The 18,318-nt window shown below is 39.5% G+C and overlaps 2 protein-coding genes across 2 annotated transcripts in view; one reads left to right on the forward strand and one right to left on the reverse strand.

Moving 5' to 3' along the window:
- Positions 1–1,278: 1,278 nt before the first annotated feature.
- On the reverse strand, positions 1,279–17,570 carry ABCE1 (ATP binding cassette subfamily E member 1). Its single transcript, XM_005146562.4, has 18 exons — positions 17,415–17,570; positions 12,162–12,329; positions 11,803–11,888; positions 11,200–11,297; positions 10,687–10,804; positions 8,543–8,680; positions 8,385–8,454; positions 7,258–7,354; positions 6,231–6,320; positions 5,502–5,623; positions 4,602–4,823; positions 4,096–4,155; positions 3,953–4,011; positions 3,691–3,801; positions 3,453–3,595; positions 3,229–3,351; positions 2,347–2,458; positions 1,279–1,811 (listed from the first exon to the last, which is right to left on the reverse strand). Exons 2-18 carry the CDS (start codon positions 12,262–12,264, stop codon positions 1,764–1,766), a joined length of 1,800 nt encoding a protein of 599 aa, XP_005146619.1. The 5' UTR covers positions 12,265–12,329; positions 17,415–17,570; the 3' UTR covers positions 1,279–1,763.
- A 173-nt stretch (positions 17,571–17,743) lies between these two features.
- Positions 17,744–18,318, forward strand: part of ANAPC10 (anaphase promoting complex subunit 10) — a 38,685-nt gene continuing 38,110 nt past the window's right edge. Inside the window, exon 1 of the mRNA XM_034064803.1 lies at positions 17,744–18,138. The gene's annotated coding sequence lies outside the window, so the exon portion shown is untranslated. The remainder of the gene's footprint in view (positions 18,139–18,318) is intronic.

Genomic DNA, 18,318 nt, shown 5'->3' on the forward strand with positions numbered 1-18,318 from the left:
CCGGAATAATCACTCTGTACTAGAGCAGGCATTTAATTGTGGGCTTTGTTGCAAGAATGGAGGCCATTTGCTTTCCACACAAACTTCCCGGGAAGACAAATGCATGGCAGTAACTTGTAGGGCTCTGCTGTTAGAATTTACTTCTAAAAATTGACTTGTACTATCTAAGGTGCACCTGTGCCCTACCTTACTACTCTACCACAGTTAAGGACTGAAATGTCCCCATTTAGCATCTTCTCCACCTTCCCTGTTGACACAGTAAATAGTTTCCCCTGGTTTTGCCGAAAGACTCATAGTTCGAATGGCCAAATCCTTCACCCAGGCCAAGGTGGTTTATGTTGTAGGATCCCACTGGTGTGTAGGGGACTATATGTAATATTCAGCGTGTAATGAACTGAGTGATAAAGGCTTCAGCTGTCTGCTAAAACACATCTTTACCTTACCGTAATTAGGACTGATTAACAGAAGATGCAGAGTTCAAATCCAAAGGGGTTTACACTCATCTGCATGACTTAAGTATAAGTTTTAGTTAGTGCAGAAGTTTTTGTCTAAACAGCTGCGGGTAGTGAAGGCTGTACTCATTACCTGTACTTCATCATGGAGTAGCTCTGCTGGTATAATGCAGATGGACTGGTAGTGACAGGCATGGCAACATAGTCTGTATGTAACACCTGATACTGCCAAAATTATAAAATAGAATGGCTTAAAAAAAACCAGACAAATCTCTGCCTTCTCCTGTAACTTACAGAAAAAATGCCCATAAAGAACAGAGCTGTGTTTTCCCTCTTACAATATTTTTCACATGCCACTGAAGGCAGAGCAGAGAAGTGTTGCATGGACAATACGCTTCCTTCCCGTCTCTCTTAAGGACCTTAGTTCCTGTGAAAAAGTATTTGCTTCAATTTTGTCTATAGCAAGGATCAAAATTCTTGCGTCTTAACCATGTACAACTGTCATTTCTCCATAGGAAACACCTACTGATGGAGGAATGAGTTGGAAACCCCAGCCATTAACCTTTCCTTATGGTGTAGGTTGAAGTTGCAGAAGATTGAAGGACTTTTAGTGTACTCTTTAAGACTAACTGAATACTCTCCTGTAAGTAGGTCTGAAAAGATGCACAGGGACAGGTGACTAAAAAAGGCATAGGTATCTTCCTTCATATTGTTCTCCATTTTTTGTCTGTTCTTTACTACAGAATGAGAAAAGGTGTGCATAATGACAACTGAAATAAGTCACTCATTCAGCATGTAAGAACTTTTGCACTGTGTCACAGACAGCTGTAAGTTAAGAGGATGTTTATTTATGAAACCCTCATCCAAAGATATTCAGCCTTTTTAAAACGTGAGTCACTTCTGTAGCTTGACATTCTTGGTAAAGATTCCCTCTGGTAGAGAAAACGGCCTCAAAGATTCTTAAAATGAGGGAGTTCAGTCAGTATGTGGTATGTAAATCGGATCTATTGAATTGAAAAGCTCCCTCGGATTTTGAAAAATCAGGAGACTCATTTGCACAATTTCAAGGTGGTCTATTTTGAAATTATTACACTGAAAATAGGGCTGTCTCAGCAAAATATAGAAAGTGGCAGTTTTACATGGACTAGGATTTACACTGCTACTGGTCTTGGATGTTACAAGCAGCAAGAGATTTTTAAGCTCCAAAAGATTTAAGTGTTCTAAAACCTGATTGAGCCTTCTCATCCACCAGTGTTTAGATTCCAATATGCATTTCTATATGCCAGTTACAAAGATGCTCAGATCCAATATTTAATCATCCAGGAAAAAGTAGTTCCCACTCTTCTTTTGTTCAACATCCTTAGGAAGAGAAAAAAGGTCAGTGTTACTTGAAGTATCTTTGGCAGATTTGAACATAGCTGAAATAAAAAGACATATAGCTGAACAGTTTTCTATATTCACAGAATGGTTTGGGTTGTAAGGGACAGTAAAGACCATCCAGTTAAACCCCCCCTGCCACAGGCAGGGTCACCTTCCACTAGACCAGGTTGCTCCAAGCCCCTTCAAACTTGGCCTTGAACACTGCCAGGGATGGGGCAGCCACAACTTCTCTGGGCAACCTGTGCCAGTGCCCCCCTACTATGACAGGAAAGCACTTAATCTAGTATCTAATCTAAAACTTCCTTTTTTCAATTTAAAGCTATTTCCCTTGTCCTATTCCTCCACATGCTCTTGTAAAAATACCCTCTCCAAATTTACTGTAGGCCCCTTTTCTTACTAGTTTCATACACTGTTCTGAAAACTATCAGGTTAGTCTTTGTCTTTCTCCTTATTTTTAAAACCTGGGTTTACGTGACATAGTTTTGGCTTTATTGTAAAAGTGCTTCTCTCTTACCTTGATCGAATTGAGTTTGTTTATTCTTGGTCTGTAATTGTTGGGGTCTCTTCTAAAAGTGATTTCAAGTTGAGATAAAAACTTATTCATTCCAGCCAAAAGAGTCTGTGGACTGTGAAGAGAGAAGAACATTCCAGCTCAACTGTCAGAAGTTCTATACTGTGCAGATTACAGGTAGTTTGATCTCCACCCTGAGCTCATTCAGGTCTGGTAACACAAACATGAACTGTAGCTGACATCCCAGGATGTGCTACATTTTCAGTCAAATCATATCTCGAACAAGAAGTCAATAACTACTACTCTCATCCTTCAGCAGTATCTCAGCAACATGTTTACTTCATGTGGCTCACATTAAGTACTTGGTTATTACACTGGTCCAAAAGTTTCTAGTGTTTTAGACTGCTCCTCCGGAATTCTCTGTAATTCACATGAAATTATTTACAGGCATGTACCAAAAGGGACAGCTTTGAAAAAGTAAAACTCATGGACTGCATGTGTTACATGTTGCTGTCAAGACTCGGACTTCACTTTGCACAGAGGTACATACCCTTAGTACACTGCTTTCTTTTAATATATCTTCAAGATATGTTCCTAAATATAGTTTACAATTGGTGCTTTCTTTAATTCCTTACAAGTGCCACTTATTTCTGACAGAAATTTAATTGATGTGCAGCTGCTTAAGGTGAATTTAAACAAGGAGCTGGTCAAGTTGGGTCAACTCCATTTTCTTTTCCTTGCTTCAAAACAAAAGTCAGAACCCTTACAACACTCATGGATTACATTAAATGCAGCTTAAATTTCAATGGGCAGGGATGCTTCACCTCTTATTTATTCCTGCCTTGTCCTCCTCGTCTTGCTTACTAATCCAAAGAAGCCTCTTACCTGTTGGCAAGTGTGTTCTTGGAAGGAATACCATCAAAAACAATCACACGATCAGCAAGGTATGTAGCCATGATAAAATCATGTTCTACCACAAAAGCTGTTTTTTTAGCGTGGAGAATGAAACTGAAATAGAAATTTAAAGAAAAAAGAGAGACAGACATGAAAGTGAATTTATTGTAAAACTAGTGTGAATTTCAGTTCTTTACCCCCCATGTCTACTTTACCGTTTAATGACTCTAGCAGCCATTAGACGTTGTTCAGAGTCCAAATATGCTGAGGGTTCATCAATCAGGTAGACATCAGCAGGTTTACCAAGACAAAGAGCTAATGCAACGCGCTGCAACTCACCCCCAGACAATGTCTGAACCTATTGGTGTAAGAGGGAAGAAGGATGTATTTAGTTCAGAGACAGGCACAGAACTAAAGCAGGAAAATTAGGCTGTTGTCTTGGGCAATTCATACCTCCTGATCAATGATGTTTTCTATCTGAAGAGGTTTCATTACATCAGTTACAAACTGGGGGTGTGTGTAGGCATCTCTGATCTTTTCATGCAGTAGCTGACGGACACTTCCCTAGTAAAAGAAAAATGCTGACCCTCAGTTTTAGGCACCACGCCATAAGAAAACATGTAACCGAGTTTTCTGGGCATAAAGAAGGTTGACCTGTGTATTTCAAACATTTTTGGAGCAAACACAGTACTTAATAAATAAAGCTTAAACGTACTGTAGATTTAGGACTGATCTTCTGTGGTTTGTAGCTGACATTAAGGACTGGAACCTCACCTAGGAAAAGATAAAATCTATAATGAAAACAAGAGCCTGTCCAGTGTCTTCAAACTAGGTTTCAACTAAGGTATTAAGCATTACCTCCTTCATCAGGTGTAAGTCTTCCTGCAAGCATCCGGATAAATGTAGTTTTGCCAGTTCCTAAAATAAAGTTATAAATTATTTCTAACTTTTTAGTAAGTTAGACCTCTAACAATTAAGTCACTCGTACAAAAAGATAAAAACTCCATAAAGAATACATTTTTCAAGTTAGACTGCTTCAAGAATTTCTATGTTCACTTCCAGCAAGCAGCACTTGCTATTGTTTTTTAAAGTAAAAGAGACATCTAAAGCTGCAACATTCTAGACTTGTGGCTAAGCTCACAAGCTGAACTGTCATCCTGCCAATCTAAGTTCTTAAAATGGGGTAAGGGACAAAACCAATGGCACTGGTAATACGCAGTAATTCTTGCTATTTTAGAGAGCAAGCTTATGCCACAGCATCTTCACTAGGTAACAAGCAGTTCAACTGGACTCAAACCTAGTCATATTGAACCCTGAAAAATGGCTTTAGGAGCATAGTTAAGGCTGCAGAAGCAGTTTCTTACCATTTTCCCCTAACATCACCATAATTTCAGAATCTGTGAATTCTCCAGCTACTATGGATAGTTCAAATTCTCCCATCTTTTTTTTCATTCCTGGATATTTGTACATACACATCTTTTTAACCTCTTCTTCATTAGCTGTCTCAGCCACTTTAAATACCAGAGATGCATCTCGAAACCTCAGATTTTCTGTTGGAACATAGCCATCTAAGAAAATGTTTATGCCTACAAAAGGAGGAAAAAATATCATTAAAAAAAGTCTACAACAGAGCAATGCAACATGAATTTCAGTTCTTGGCTGTCAATTCCTATTGGATAAGAACAATACTGGATTTTAAAGGGCATGTTAAAATGGCGAACAAACTCTCCTATTTGAAGCATGTACATTATGTAAACTGAATGAAGAAAAATCTTACTAAAATCATAGAAAGGCTGTAGGCTCTTCCTGCAAACCTGGTATTAGTCATGTGCATAGGGTTTAAAGAAATTACTGCTGCTGGACCTGTTCTCACAAAACCAGTTATTACCAAGTCTCAGTGCTACAAGCAGGGCCAATTCAGTTCAATGCTACACACCTCTCTACCGTGCAAACTTTCTCCTGACCTTTCTCTACTATTTATAGGATATTTTGCATAACTCCACTGTTTACAAAACACCTGCAAGTATAAAAATTATGTCCTGAGCAAGAGACAAAGAGCATTTCATAATTAAGAGTTTTGGGTTGAGGTGTAAGTTTAGAGTTAGGATTAGAAATTCTGCACAAAAATGCTAGTTTGTTAGTTACTGAACTGTAACAGGAAGAAGACATGTTCCCATAACAGACACTTTGCTTTTTAGCACTTTGGTATCTTTCTTCCCTAGAATTTTCTGGGGCATGTTTAAAAAGAGAAATACAGCAATTACCTTCTCTTACGCTGAAGGGCATGGTAACAACACCATAAGCACTTGGCACACCGTACAGGCAGCAGATAAAGTCAGAGAGATAATCTAACACGCTTAGATCATGCTCTACGACAATAATGTACCTGAAAAATAGAGCCAGATGCTTTTACATTTCAATACAAAACAGTTTTTCTTTCATACTCTAGTCCTGCATAAGCAAAAGCTATCAACATGATTCTCATTTAATATGGTTTGTTTGATTAATACTTAAGGACAGAGCTCAAATCTCTGATTTGATTAATACTTAAGGACAGAGCTCAAATCTCTGATAAGCCTTTTTTTCCCCAAACATTCCAATAAAGAGACGTTGTGAATGACAAGTTGAAAATCCATCTTCAGCATAAACTGGCAGCTTCTTTATGTGAGTAAAAGGATATTGATCGACTGGAGCAAAAAAATATTTTAAGAAAAAAAGAATGAGCAGTGGATGGAACAGCAGTATTCAGGTGAAAAATAACCACCTCTATTTTCACCTTTTTATTACCAAATGCTGAAACAGTACAGAAACTAGAGGAAATAAGTTTCCAAAATGTAAAGAAATAGCATAGTACAGACTTAGAATGTTTTAAGTATCTATTAGTGCACCATGCTGAAAAGTCAGCACTTCCACGTAGATGGGCTGGATGTTTCTTCCCTCTGTAACCAAGCATATTATTACAGTCTAGCAAAACATCTGAAGTTTGTACTTACCTGTCAGGGTTTATTAGAGATCGAATAGTGATGGCAGCCTTCAAGCGCTGTTTGACATCTAGGTAGCTAGAAGGTTCATCAAACATGAAGCTAGCCCCAAAAGAAAGAATAAAGTCTTGATGAATGCAAGCTTTATACGTATTCAAATCTAGTACTAACATTTCAACCACTAAATTCACTGAAATAAAACACGATAGTTATTTACACTGAGGGACACAAAGAATTATGTACCGACACCTGCCTTGAATCTCTGATGACTGTCATGTGGAATTATTAAACGATTTAAGTGTTACTTTCCTGAAAGCTCTGACAAAGTTATTATATGTTACAAGATATCAGCAATCAGTTAGGAATCCCATGCACTCATGAACTGAAAAGTACAAAAGTACTTAGGAAGACTGGAACCAGGATATCTTCCCAAAGAGAAAAACAACAAAGCAAACAGGAAAACCCACCCAAAACCTGCACCAACCAAAAAGAAGCCTGGCCAGACAGAAAAGCCACAGCCCAAGCAAACAAGTTGAAGCAAAACCAAAAAACCAACACCACCCACCCACCCCACCAACTCTTGGGATCTCCCTTTCTTGGTCCCTAGGAGTTAGGAAACAGCATGGACTAGACAGTAATTTCCTGGTTGCAAGCCAGGAGAAGAGGGACCCAAGTTCCTAGAGGTGGGGAGGCACCTGCCCCATTTCTTATTCAGGGATGCCATGTGAGGTAAGCTGTCAAATAGAGCACATTTATGTGGGATTAGGAAGGGTTCTGAAGTTGTGGTGCTGAAATTTAACACTGGCCTCTGAAATCAGCAATTTCCTTGCAGACGAAGTATAAAACCCCCAGAGATGATACATGGAGTAAATATGGATCTCAGCTGCTGAACTGGTAAAAACAATTTTTTTGTTTGTAAATCCTTTTCTTTAAATATTTCAAACAAAAGGATAATTTCTAACAATAAATGTAAATCACAGGATCACATCCTGAGACAGATTATGAGAAGCGATGTATAACAGAAGTAAATTAAACATACATATCAGCCTTCTGAATGCAAACAACTGCACAAGCAAATCTCTGAAGTTCTCCTCCTGAAAGGTCCTCAACATTTCTTTCCTTCAGATGGGTTAAGTCTGCAAATAAGTGGTTATTTTGAGATATAACCTACACAACAATTCGTATTTTTATTACCTACAGAAACATGTATAATCACAGCAGACATCCTACATAGAGAAAAAACCAGAAAGTAGTAAAATAAGTGTTGAGTTTACAAGTAATATTATGATGCTTCTATATAAGTCACAGCAAGTTACGGCTTCTCTGCAGCATCAGCTCATTAATTTGTACAGCTGCATCATGCAGAAGAATTACATTTCTATTTGGCTTTCCCTCGTCTATTTTGCAAGATTCCCAGCCCTAAAAACAAACTCTACCAGTTTTAAAAGTGTTTCTTGTTAGACCTGGCTGAAGAGTTACGATTTTCAGGAAAATCAGGTCTCCCAGATGTTACAATCAATGGGTGAAGCTAGTATTTCCTCATCAGCTTCAGGAACAGCCGATTTCAAGAATGTACTGTTTCACTAGTAAGTTAAGTGGGACTCAAGGACCATGCTCTTGATGGCACAATGCAGCCCCACCATTACCACCCACATCTACCACAACGAGCCCTGTTGTTAATTTAGCAACATCTAAATTTAGTAACAACTGAATTCAAAGCACCTACAAAAGCTTACCAGGGTTGGACTGTGCAGATGTTCTCTTATTAACTGCATTATTCTCAGAAATCACTACCCCCACTATTATCAGCTATATATAGGATTTGAAATTGAAATAAAATGTTTTGGGGTTTTTTTTGGTAGTATTTTCTATATGTGATGGCTCTGACAAGAGGGGATGCTAAGATTTTGCCAGAGTTGTGAGCAAGCAAGAGAAGCAGATGGTAAGCAGAATTTTTCCAGATTTAAAAATAAACACTTTCTACCATGAAAGAGAAATTGCATTGGATTCTATCAACTAGCATTTAATCAATTAGTTAGACTAAAGCATCTTCAGTCCCCCCACCTTTTAAATGGCATACTTAAATCTACTATCACATTAGTAGTTAACTTTGTTTTTTTCAGTAAGTATGAATTTATCTGATGTTTGATTAACAAATACACTTACCAAGCTGCTGACACACAACGGTTTGTGTCTTGGTTTCATCCTTCCTATCCAGAATTGATCCCACTGTTCCCTGCAAGATAGATGATCGTCATAATAATTAAAATAAAATAATCTTTAAACACAAAAGTATTACAGGAGAGGCTCATGAGATTTCTCACCTTTGCAGCTTTAGGGATCTGGTCCACGTACTGAGGTTTAATGATAGCTTTTAGGTCATCTTCCAGGATCTTGGTAAAATAATTTTGCAATTCAGATCCTCGGAAATAAGTCAAAATTTCTTGCCAGTCAGGTGGATCCTGTGACAAAATTAAAGCCTGTGTTTACTTCTACCATTCTGAAAACATTATTAAAGATACCTAATTGTAAAATTGTGATCAATACAGCAAACAGAATATGCTTGCAGGATAAAAAAAGCCTGGAAAATAGCAAGTTACCAAACGGTGATGTTGCCTCTGCAAAGTTTCCATTAAAAGGAAGGAAAAAACTAAAAATATGCCATTGCACAATGGAAAGCTGAAGTTCAGGTATTTTCCTCCAGGTGTCACTAGCCCTTTAAAGAAAGGGCGTTTTAAATTTACACTCAGGACATCCAAAACTTTCCTTAAACAGTTAAGAAGCTGTGAATGAAACTACCTCATGGGCAAAATGGAAGTGTGGATTAGCGTAACTGCACTTTTTAGCTATGAGATTTAGCTAACCCCAAAGAAAAGGATTTCACTGATAACATCAACTTGCACAAAAGAGGTGATAAAATTTGGACATTTTCTCTGATTCTAGCAAATGTTGTCAAGGAAACAGAAGGAGAAAAAGGAAAAAAAGACAACAAAAAAGAGGAAAAAGGAAAAAAGGACCCGTTGAGAGCAGTCACCCACAGAAAAGTCACAACTCTTACACTTTTACACAGCAAACTGCTCTGAATGGTGTGGAGGTACTTATTTTGATGGTAAACAGCAGCAGGGAAACAGAGCGACACAGCCATATTTCCAAACCAAGCAAATACACAGAGGAAATGCTTCATAAGTTTTACAGCAGAAGCAACACTGAGGATTCAATTCATACCACGTGTTTCTGTGGTCATGATTTGGTTCTTCACAGGGAAGTCTGATTTTGGAAGCATGGTAATTCAATTATGTACACATTCAGAAAGTCAAAAAGTTTTGCTATTTCTGCAATACTACCACCTGAAACAAGAAGCCCACAAAATAACATAAACCAAACCTGAAAGAGAATGGAAACTAGCTGGGGAACGATTATTTCTTTGTGGGTTTAAGTGGTGGCCACAAAATAAGCAATTTGCCAGAACATTACTCTTTCAGGTAAAGAAACGTATGAAGAAAGCTTGAACACACTTGTTCCTATAAGTCCTTGGAAGAAGGAGTGAGCATCAGAATTCAACTGTCACCACATAATCTGAATGTGAAAAGGTACCGTCTGATAAAAAGAGTCACAGAAGCTACTGTTTATGTCTTTTCTCTAGTTAATATTCACTGTTTGAGTAGTGCTAGGTAAACAAACCCCTGTAAATTATTTCCCCTGCTGACTGCAGTTTGACTTAGTGTAAAGACATAGGGAAATGGTTTATGATCATCCATGAAGATCAGCAGATTACAAGTTTACGTATGTCTGGTTCTCAAAAAAGCCTATCGAAGTTTCCAAGTACCTAGCAACATGAAGAAACTAAAGATTTTCAGAAATCAGCATTACAGTGTACAAAGGGAAGTATCTTCAGCAACTTGTCACAACATATTTTATAAGAGATCATCTTAAAAAGAAAGATAAAAAAGCCTAAGACATCACAAGGATATATGGTAATTGCTCACAAGCACTGGAGCTGTTCAGATAAAATCAGTGTTGAACTTGGTACAATCTCCACAACTCGAGCTATCTAAATTCCCTGATGGGGAACAGATTAATCATGCAGGGAAAAGAAGCTGACAGTTTTAAAATCATATTAAAAACCCCTTATGTGTGACTTAAAGACAGAAACTTACTGATAATTATATTTAGCAAGTTACACCTATAATTAGTATCCTTTTCTTTCTTGAAAGATACACAGACTTTGCAAAAAAAATCCAAAACAAACCAACAAACAACCCAACCCCCCCACCCCCAAACCAAACAAAACCCTCTTTTTAATAGCATCCTTCTGCTACTGGTTCTGCATGGAGTAGGTCATTGGCTGTTTAATAGGGAAAGTGCCAATGTTCTTGCAAATCCTACATCGCTCAGACACAACAACTCAGTGAAAAAATCTAAGCACAGCTATCTATAATGCCAATTCTACTTTACTACTGATACATACATCATATTTTCCAAGATTTGGCTTCTGTTTTCCTGCTAAAATTTTCAAGGCAGTTGATTTCCCAATACCATTGGTTCCAACCAATCCCAGTACTTCACCTGGACGAGGGATAGGCAACCTGTACACGACATCAATAAATCTGGATTACATTAATGCTATCACACACCAACATTTAGTGGTAAACTAAATGTCTGTTACAATGTGCTTTCAGACTTTCTGCTTATTTCAGCCTACTCTGTTAACTTGCCAATAGATACGTAATATATATTAAATCAATACTCCTTAATAATAGGTTGTAAGAAAGATTTAAGAGCAGTCTGTTCTTTAAACAAGAGCTCTGCAAAATGAGCATTACAATTATATTTCATTGTAATACTTTTTAATAAGAAAGGAATTAACATTCAAAAAAGGAAGCTATTAAGGTAATAGCTGGGAACACCTTGATGTGCCCTATGTTTGGACTATCAAAACCTTGATTTTTTTGTCTCTTATGTTGGCTGAAAAATAAAATACCTGTGAAGTTTGAAGGCATTGGCACAGTATCTATGCGTGGTTTCTTTCTCCAGGTTGCTAGGTAAGTTAACAATTGACAAGGCTGCAAAAGGACATTTCTGTAATTGAAAGAAATATATAGATTACTGGTGCACACAATTTATTAACAAAATGCTATGTTCTGTACTGCACCCAGCTATGCTTTCAAATACTTTTAGAACTTTCACCAAATTACTTGACTTTCATTTACACAGTGAACTTTCCAAAGAAGTTTTATGTCACATATTTCAAATTAAACAGTTAGCATTTTAGACTGTTGGCCTACAATACAAATAAGGCACACTGCATATGTTCTCTAGCTCTTTTACACAAGCATCCTTTACTGCTAGGTGTGTGTAAACACCAACAAACCCAAACAAAATCAAAACCACAAACAGAAAGTTACAACCCACACCCTGCAACCTAACTGATTCAGCAAACTGACACAGTACTTCACTTTCTATACAGTAACAATTAAGAAGATGTTAAAGGAAAAATCCTACTTTCTGAAGTTGCAGTAGGCATTACTAAATATAACTGCAAAATCAAGAAAATTTTATCATTTCAAATAAGGCAGCCTTTTACCTTGATGCAAATACCACAGCCAATACAAAGTGTTTCTGAGATCCAAGCTATTTTGCACTGTGATGTGACTTCTATGCAAAGTTTTCCTGGTGAAAAAAACAGTAAAATTAACTCAAAAAAGTTTCTGAAAAGCAGACCTCTTACTACTAAATTCCACAGAGGAACATGTGACTGATTAATATTCACTGATGCTTCAGAGCATTCGAAGACTATGAACTGTTCCTGTTCTCAGGCTTTATGAAATGAAGCATGAATGATAAACAAAAAACTAGGAATAATAAAAACCTAGCTCCTCCTAGCAGAACATTACTTAAAACTTCTCCAATCGCTTAAATACTTGGTTAAATTACATTTCTTACCCATTCGAACCACAGGACAACTTTTCTTGCATTCTTGCCGGCATTTCTTTGGCTTACACTTGTCATGGTTGACAATAGCAATTCTTGTTAATTTGTCTGCCATAATGCACAATTTTGGGTTAAACACATACACCAATTATGAGGAGGAATAGTGAGAGTCTCACAGACCTTAGGGGAAAAAAACAAAACCCAAAAGAGAACATAATTACTGACAGCATAGAGAAAAATATCTATTTATATATGTATATATATGAAATTATTACTAGCAGAGTTCAGAGATGTAAAAGGGGATAATGATTTGATGTTTTTCCTCTTTTAAGCAACATGGCGAACAGGGCAAAATCTCAAGATACAAGTAATTCGGGTACTGTTATGTAAATAACGGCACAAATCTTGCATGTCAGCTTTCCATCCCATTACTATTTTTCCACTGTAAAAATAAAACTACAATTATATCTGAAAATGTATTTGTTTCCAAGACACACATGTTGGGACACGAACAGAACTATCTATACTGCTGCAAATTTCAGTTTCACAAGCTGCCTTCTGTAAAGTAACCTTGTTCATGCTACAGTGCCTGGTAAAGTCAAATTGTGACTACAACTATTACTCAAAGAATCTGATTATAATACTAATTTTGCAAACTCTATGCCAATATCCTATATTATTATCATACTGTAAAATTTAAGCTATTTTTTCAAAGTGAAAATGTGTAGATGTATATAGAAAAGTAAGCAATATGAACAGCCATACTTGATGATGTTTGATTCTTTTGAGTTTCATTAGTATCTGAATAACTACACTTTCATTCTGCATTTCCTAATATAGAATCAATAACTGTAACACTATATAAGACTATAAGATATTGCAATAAAAATAAGCAAGATCCTTTACAAAATTATTTTCAGAAGAAAAAGATGTTGCAGTAGTTGGTGACTAAATATTCCTGAAATCACAAATAACTGCCCTCAAAGAGTGAAATTACTTGTATTCCTCTACATAACTCTTTTCCCTTGCTTAGGTATCTGTAATACACACTAACAAGCACTGTGTTGTACTGGGAATTTATGTCAGCAATTGTAGCTTAGACTTGACAGATTAAAGAAAAGGCCAGAATGTATTTTAAAGTACATTTATATTTCCTTTACCATATTCACACATAGAATTGAGTAACAGTAATAATGATCTTATCTTCCTATGAGCAACATACACCTAAAGGCAACTCTGTCCTCTCATTAATGCTCCTGAAAGAAGCAAGAATAAAATAGGTGCACAGCACATTTATCATGTTAAACTCCATCCCTCCCTAAATTCACCTGTGAACTTTAGCTGAAGTAACCCTACAGCCACTACTGTAATAAGAAAGAAAGGAAGAGACTGGCATCTCACTGGAAGCAAAGGTCAGAAATTAAGATGTTACTTTATCTGTAAATCCATTATTACCATAGTTATGAATATTTTAAGTGGCAGTCTTACTCTTCAGTTTCCAAAGTATTTTTAAATTGACGTCTAAAGATATTCTTCATCAGATAGAAATGAATTATTACTCATGCTGTCAATCTTATTGTGGCAGTTTCTACTTTAAATGTTTCAATTTGTTTTCATTAACTTTTTAACATTTCCTAAGCCAAAAAGCCCTCCTATAACGTAGACTGAATATTTAAAAAAGATTTTAAACGTGATTTTACAGTTCTGTATCATCAGACCACACTGACAAAGTAGGGCTGAACACTGCAATTACATCCACAGACCAGGCCAATAGGCATGGAATAATGGGTTTGCAATTCTTATTTTAATACATTTTTCTTACATAACGAGAAAGTCTTACTCTCAAAAACTCTAAGGATGTTTGAGTCAAGGTAACTTTTAGGAGACAGATACTGGATTTTGTCAGTGCTTCAAAGAGAGATACATTCTTTGGGAATACAGTCCAGTGCTTTTCATAAAAGTCCTGTAATTCACAGTGTATAGAGTATTTGGGGTTGAATCACTCTCTCTTTGGTTTCCTGAAGGAAATGCCTAACTTGGATCAGCCCTTTCTCCAACCATGCCTGCATGGCTACCTACCTTGAACAAACAGAACACATTTTAATCTTCCAGGCAGGGCTCTCCCTGCTAGGTATCTTAGCTCTAACTAGCATGCAAACTATCTCTCCAGGTTTGAAAAGCAAGCTCTAGAAGATTATGCTGCTGTCCCTCAGGAGCTTGCTTTCCCTGTGCAACCTCCCAGACTTCTGTTGCCTGAATAGCGCAGATAGCAGAGCAGACAAACGCTCCTCTCAGCCATACACCCTTCTAGTCTGGTGCTTAGCTTATGGAACCAAAGCAGGAGAATAGGACAGGGGCCGCTCTAAACGACCAAGGCTTGGAACAATTAGTTTTGGCCACCCATCTCAGCAAGCTTTCCACCCAGTCCTGGGATAAGCAGACTAAAGTTTACACTATTGCCTGCTGCTGAATCAGACTGGGGTTGGTAAATGATAAAAGAGCCTATTTTTTTTCCCCTTCCAACCTACTTATAAGGGAAAATGCCATCTGTGGTGATGAGTTTTGAAGTGTCCACAGAATTAAACACAAGCATCAATGAAGTACTTGGTGGGGGAAACAGAACTAATGACCTGGTGTGAGACATACACTCATGCTTCCCCGCTCCCATTACATGATGGAAGTGTCGGTTTATCCAAAACTCTCCAGTGGTCTTAAACTATTTTCAGAAAGAAAATACTTGTGACTTCTTTTACTTCTCCAAAATTTGCAGGACTGTCCTCATGTCTATTATGGTAACTGTCCACAAGAGAAAATAACAATAATCAGTTCTACTGAGAAATGACAGTTTAGAGCAGTTTAAACAAGACTGTCCAAACCCAGACTGAACTCAAGTTGTGTATTTATATGCAGTTACTTTGGTGGCATTTACCTTAACATACTGAATAGGATGGTCTGATTTCAAGGTGCAGACAGCAGAACTCTCAGTACACTGAACACAGGTCAGCAACACATACAACATACATACTCTACAATACAGCACGCATAAAGTAATTACTAAATACAGTCAGCAGTTTAAGGGCAGAAGAAACTGGTATTCAGATGCATTTCTCCGTTCAGAAGCTGTTGCTGTCCTTTCCAAATCAAGAATAGAACAAAAAAGGAAAGAACAAAGATATTGATATTAACTACAAGAGTAAAGCATTCTTTTGAACTAGTGAAATTATGACTGAGTGACAACAGAAAATCTTTCCAGCATCATGGAATGACAACACAGGTGAAAAAGTAAGAGAGGAATAACAAATGGGGAGGGGGAAGGAAAAAAAATTCTAAAACCCTCGACTTATCATTTACTGAACCCAAAAGCTGTCCACTAAATCCAATTATGACACCTGGTACAAACACTAAAACACCTGAAAATAAGCCACAAACATGTTATCACAAGCATTTTAAGTGAGCTTTCTTATGCTCTGTGACAAAGCTGCTGTTCTCTGACAAACCTGAGTAAATTAAAAAAAAGTCAGCAGACCTTGCTGCCTGTCACAAAGGCAACAGTAATGTACAATCTGTAGCACAAACGTAACATAACTGCATTAAAAATAGTGATTTCTTTTACAAGCATTAGAGTTATATTAGAATTTGCTAAGTCAAGAAGGATTTGTAAATACATTCAGTTGTTCAGACTTAAAAAAAAGCCATACATAAAAGTAAATGAAGACTGAAAGATAACCAGAGACAATTCAATTAAACTATGTTAAGGCACAATCTGTGTTCAGAATGGAGCCATACTTTGCAGCAAAACAGTTAACATTTTGTTGAATTATGCTGCATTAGATCTCAAAGATAAATGCTGTGAAAGAAGTGACAGGGAGCAGCAATTGCACTTTCCTCTGAAAATAATTAACCTCAAGAATTATCTCTCAGCTCACTGCTAAGGGACTTCATTCAACTCCATGAGAAGATCAAGAAAGTTAAGAACCAGAATAGCCAAAGAAAATTTAAATGGAAGACAACCGGTTTTCAAGCTGTGTATGGCAGATCACTACCTCTGTAGGTGTCAAAGCAGAAATAATAGTAAATGCTACAAGAACAAACAAAATCTACTAAGAATTACAAACTACTCTATGCTTCAGGTTTTGACATTTTAGAAACTGAGACAATGCACAAAAAGTGTAAATCTCCTTACTGCATTTAACTCATTATATTACTCATAAGGCAGAACATGACTATGAAAATAAAGACAATGTTAACATGAAAAGCATATGCTCAAATATACCGACGCAGCATAATGAGTGGGTGTGTGTAGCTGGAGCTGAACAGTATTAATCATCTCTCTTTTAATATTGTCTTTTAATATTAAGTGAAATGCTTAAGAATAAACCCATAAATTAGCAATCTACCACATTTTCATTACACAAGTACTTCACGACCACTTGTTTAGGAAACCATAGCAGAGAACTTTAAATTAAACCTGCTACACAAATTTGCAGGTGAAATAACTCAGTGCATTTCTAAGAAGAAACACTGTCATGGTCCTAGAGAAAAGCCCTGCCGAGATCTTTATTTTGTTTCTTACACGTATCTTCTAAAAACAAGTCTTACCCTGTCACCTTACCGAATATGCAAGAAGTCTTTATCTCCTCACCACGTAAGCACACACGTGGATATCAACTTTCCCCAAAATAAGGCAAACCATAGCATTCATCTCTTCATCTCCCGAAGAGGAAGACCCCTGCTTTCGCCGGAGAACACCCGCGGCTCGCCCTTCCCAGAAGCCCGGCCACCACAACGCGAGGAACCCCCGCCGGGGCTCCACAAGAAAGACATGCCGACGGCTGAACCCAGCTGCAGAAGGAAACGTTTTCTCTGACCTCCACCCGCTGCTGCGGCATGGGGAGGGGGACGTGTGTGTGTGTGTGTGTGTGACAAAAAAGCAGTGCCAGAAGATGACGTACAGCTCGCCTCAGAGACGACGGACTGTATGTGCGGGCCGTGGCAACTAGAGAAGGGGCGGCCTCCTGCCACACATGACCCCATCTTCTGTGCGGGCCGTACCCTGAATCAATGGAACATGTGGGCCGGCTCCCTTAGGGCTGCGGAAGAAAGACTTCGGGGCGGCTCATCGCACCGCGCAGCTGGCCCACCTTGCTGGGCCCCGCCACAGCTACTAACCCTAAGGCCCGGGTGAGCTGACCCCACTCCCGTGATGGGTGGAGGCAAGCGACGGGCCCCAGCTCCCCATCCCACAACCCGTCAGAAGCCGCTTACCGGGAGATGGGTTAAGGGAGGCGCCTCGTAGCCGGCGAGGCCGGGCCGCAGCAGGGAGGAACCGCTGCCGGCTGTCCCGTCCCGCGGGCCGGCACGCAACGTGCTCCGCCGCCGCCACCCGGCCAAGATGGCCGCCGCCCCCGCAGGGAGGGGCCTGGGCGCGCACCATAGAGACGAAGTGAAAGAAGGGACGCAGGAAGAGGCGTTCACCATAGAGAAACCGTTCAGGGAGAGAGCGACACCTCCCCCCACAGGGCGGAGCGTGGGAGGTGTCAGTTGCGCGCTTCGGCCGCGACGGTCCGTGACGCCATCTTCGGGCGCCGCCGCGTTACACGAGAGGTGTGCCCGCTGCCCGGCTCCCCGCCCTCTTTCTGGGGCACTCAGTGTGAGGTCACCGGGCCGTTACGGGAGCACCTCGAAGCGGAAAGCCTTTAGCACCGCCTCTCCTTACCGGGTGCACGCGGGCAGCGGCGGGCTGGCCCCGCCCCTTTTCTCTCACAGCCCGCCCACTTCCCGCCTCTCTCTTTCAAACCGGGCTCGCGCGGCGGCGTGTGGGGCTTTGCGCGTGCGCGGGGGCATGTCGGCTCCGTTGGCGGGCCCGGGGCCTCGGGCCTGAGGGACGGCGGCGGAGGTGGTAGACCCGAGTGCGGGGATACGAGTGGCGGCGACGGACCCGCTGTCCTCTCGCCGCCCCTCCGCCCGCTACAGTGGCTGCGAGGATCAGGTGGGCATGCTGCTCCGTACGGACACGGGAGGCTAAGGGTGGGTTTGTCCTGTGTCTCGCCCCTGGTGTCACGGCAGCCGCGGGAGCTGTGCTGGGCAGAAGGCTGGTGCGGTGCCTTCGCCCAGCCTCCAGAGCGCCTTCCGACCCCGGCATGGGGCTGGGGCTGCTTAACCGGTGCCG

The sequence above is a fragment of the Melopsittacus undulatus genome, chromosome 7 (assembly GCF_012275295.1).
Source record: "Melopsittacus undulatus isolate bMelUnd1 chromosome 7, bMelUnd1.mat.Z, whole genome shotgun sequence".
Taxonomy (NCBI): Eukaryota; Metazoa; Chordata; class Aves; order Psittaciformes; family Psittaculidae; genus Melopsittacus; species Melopsittacus undulatus.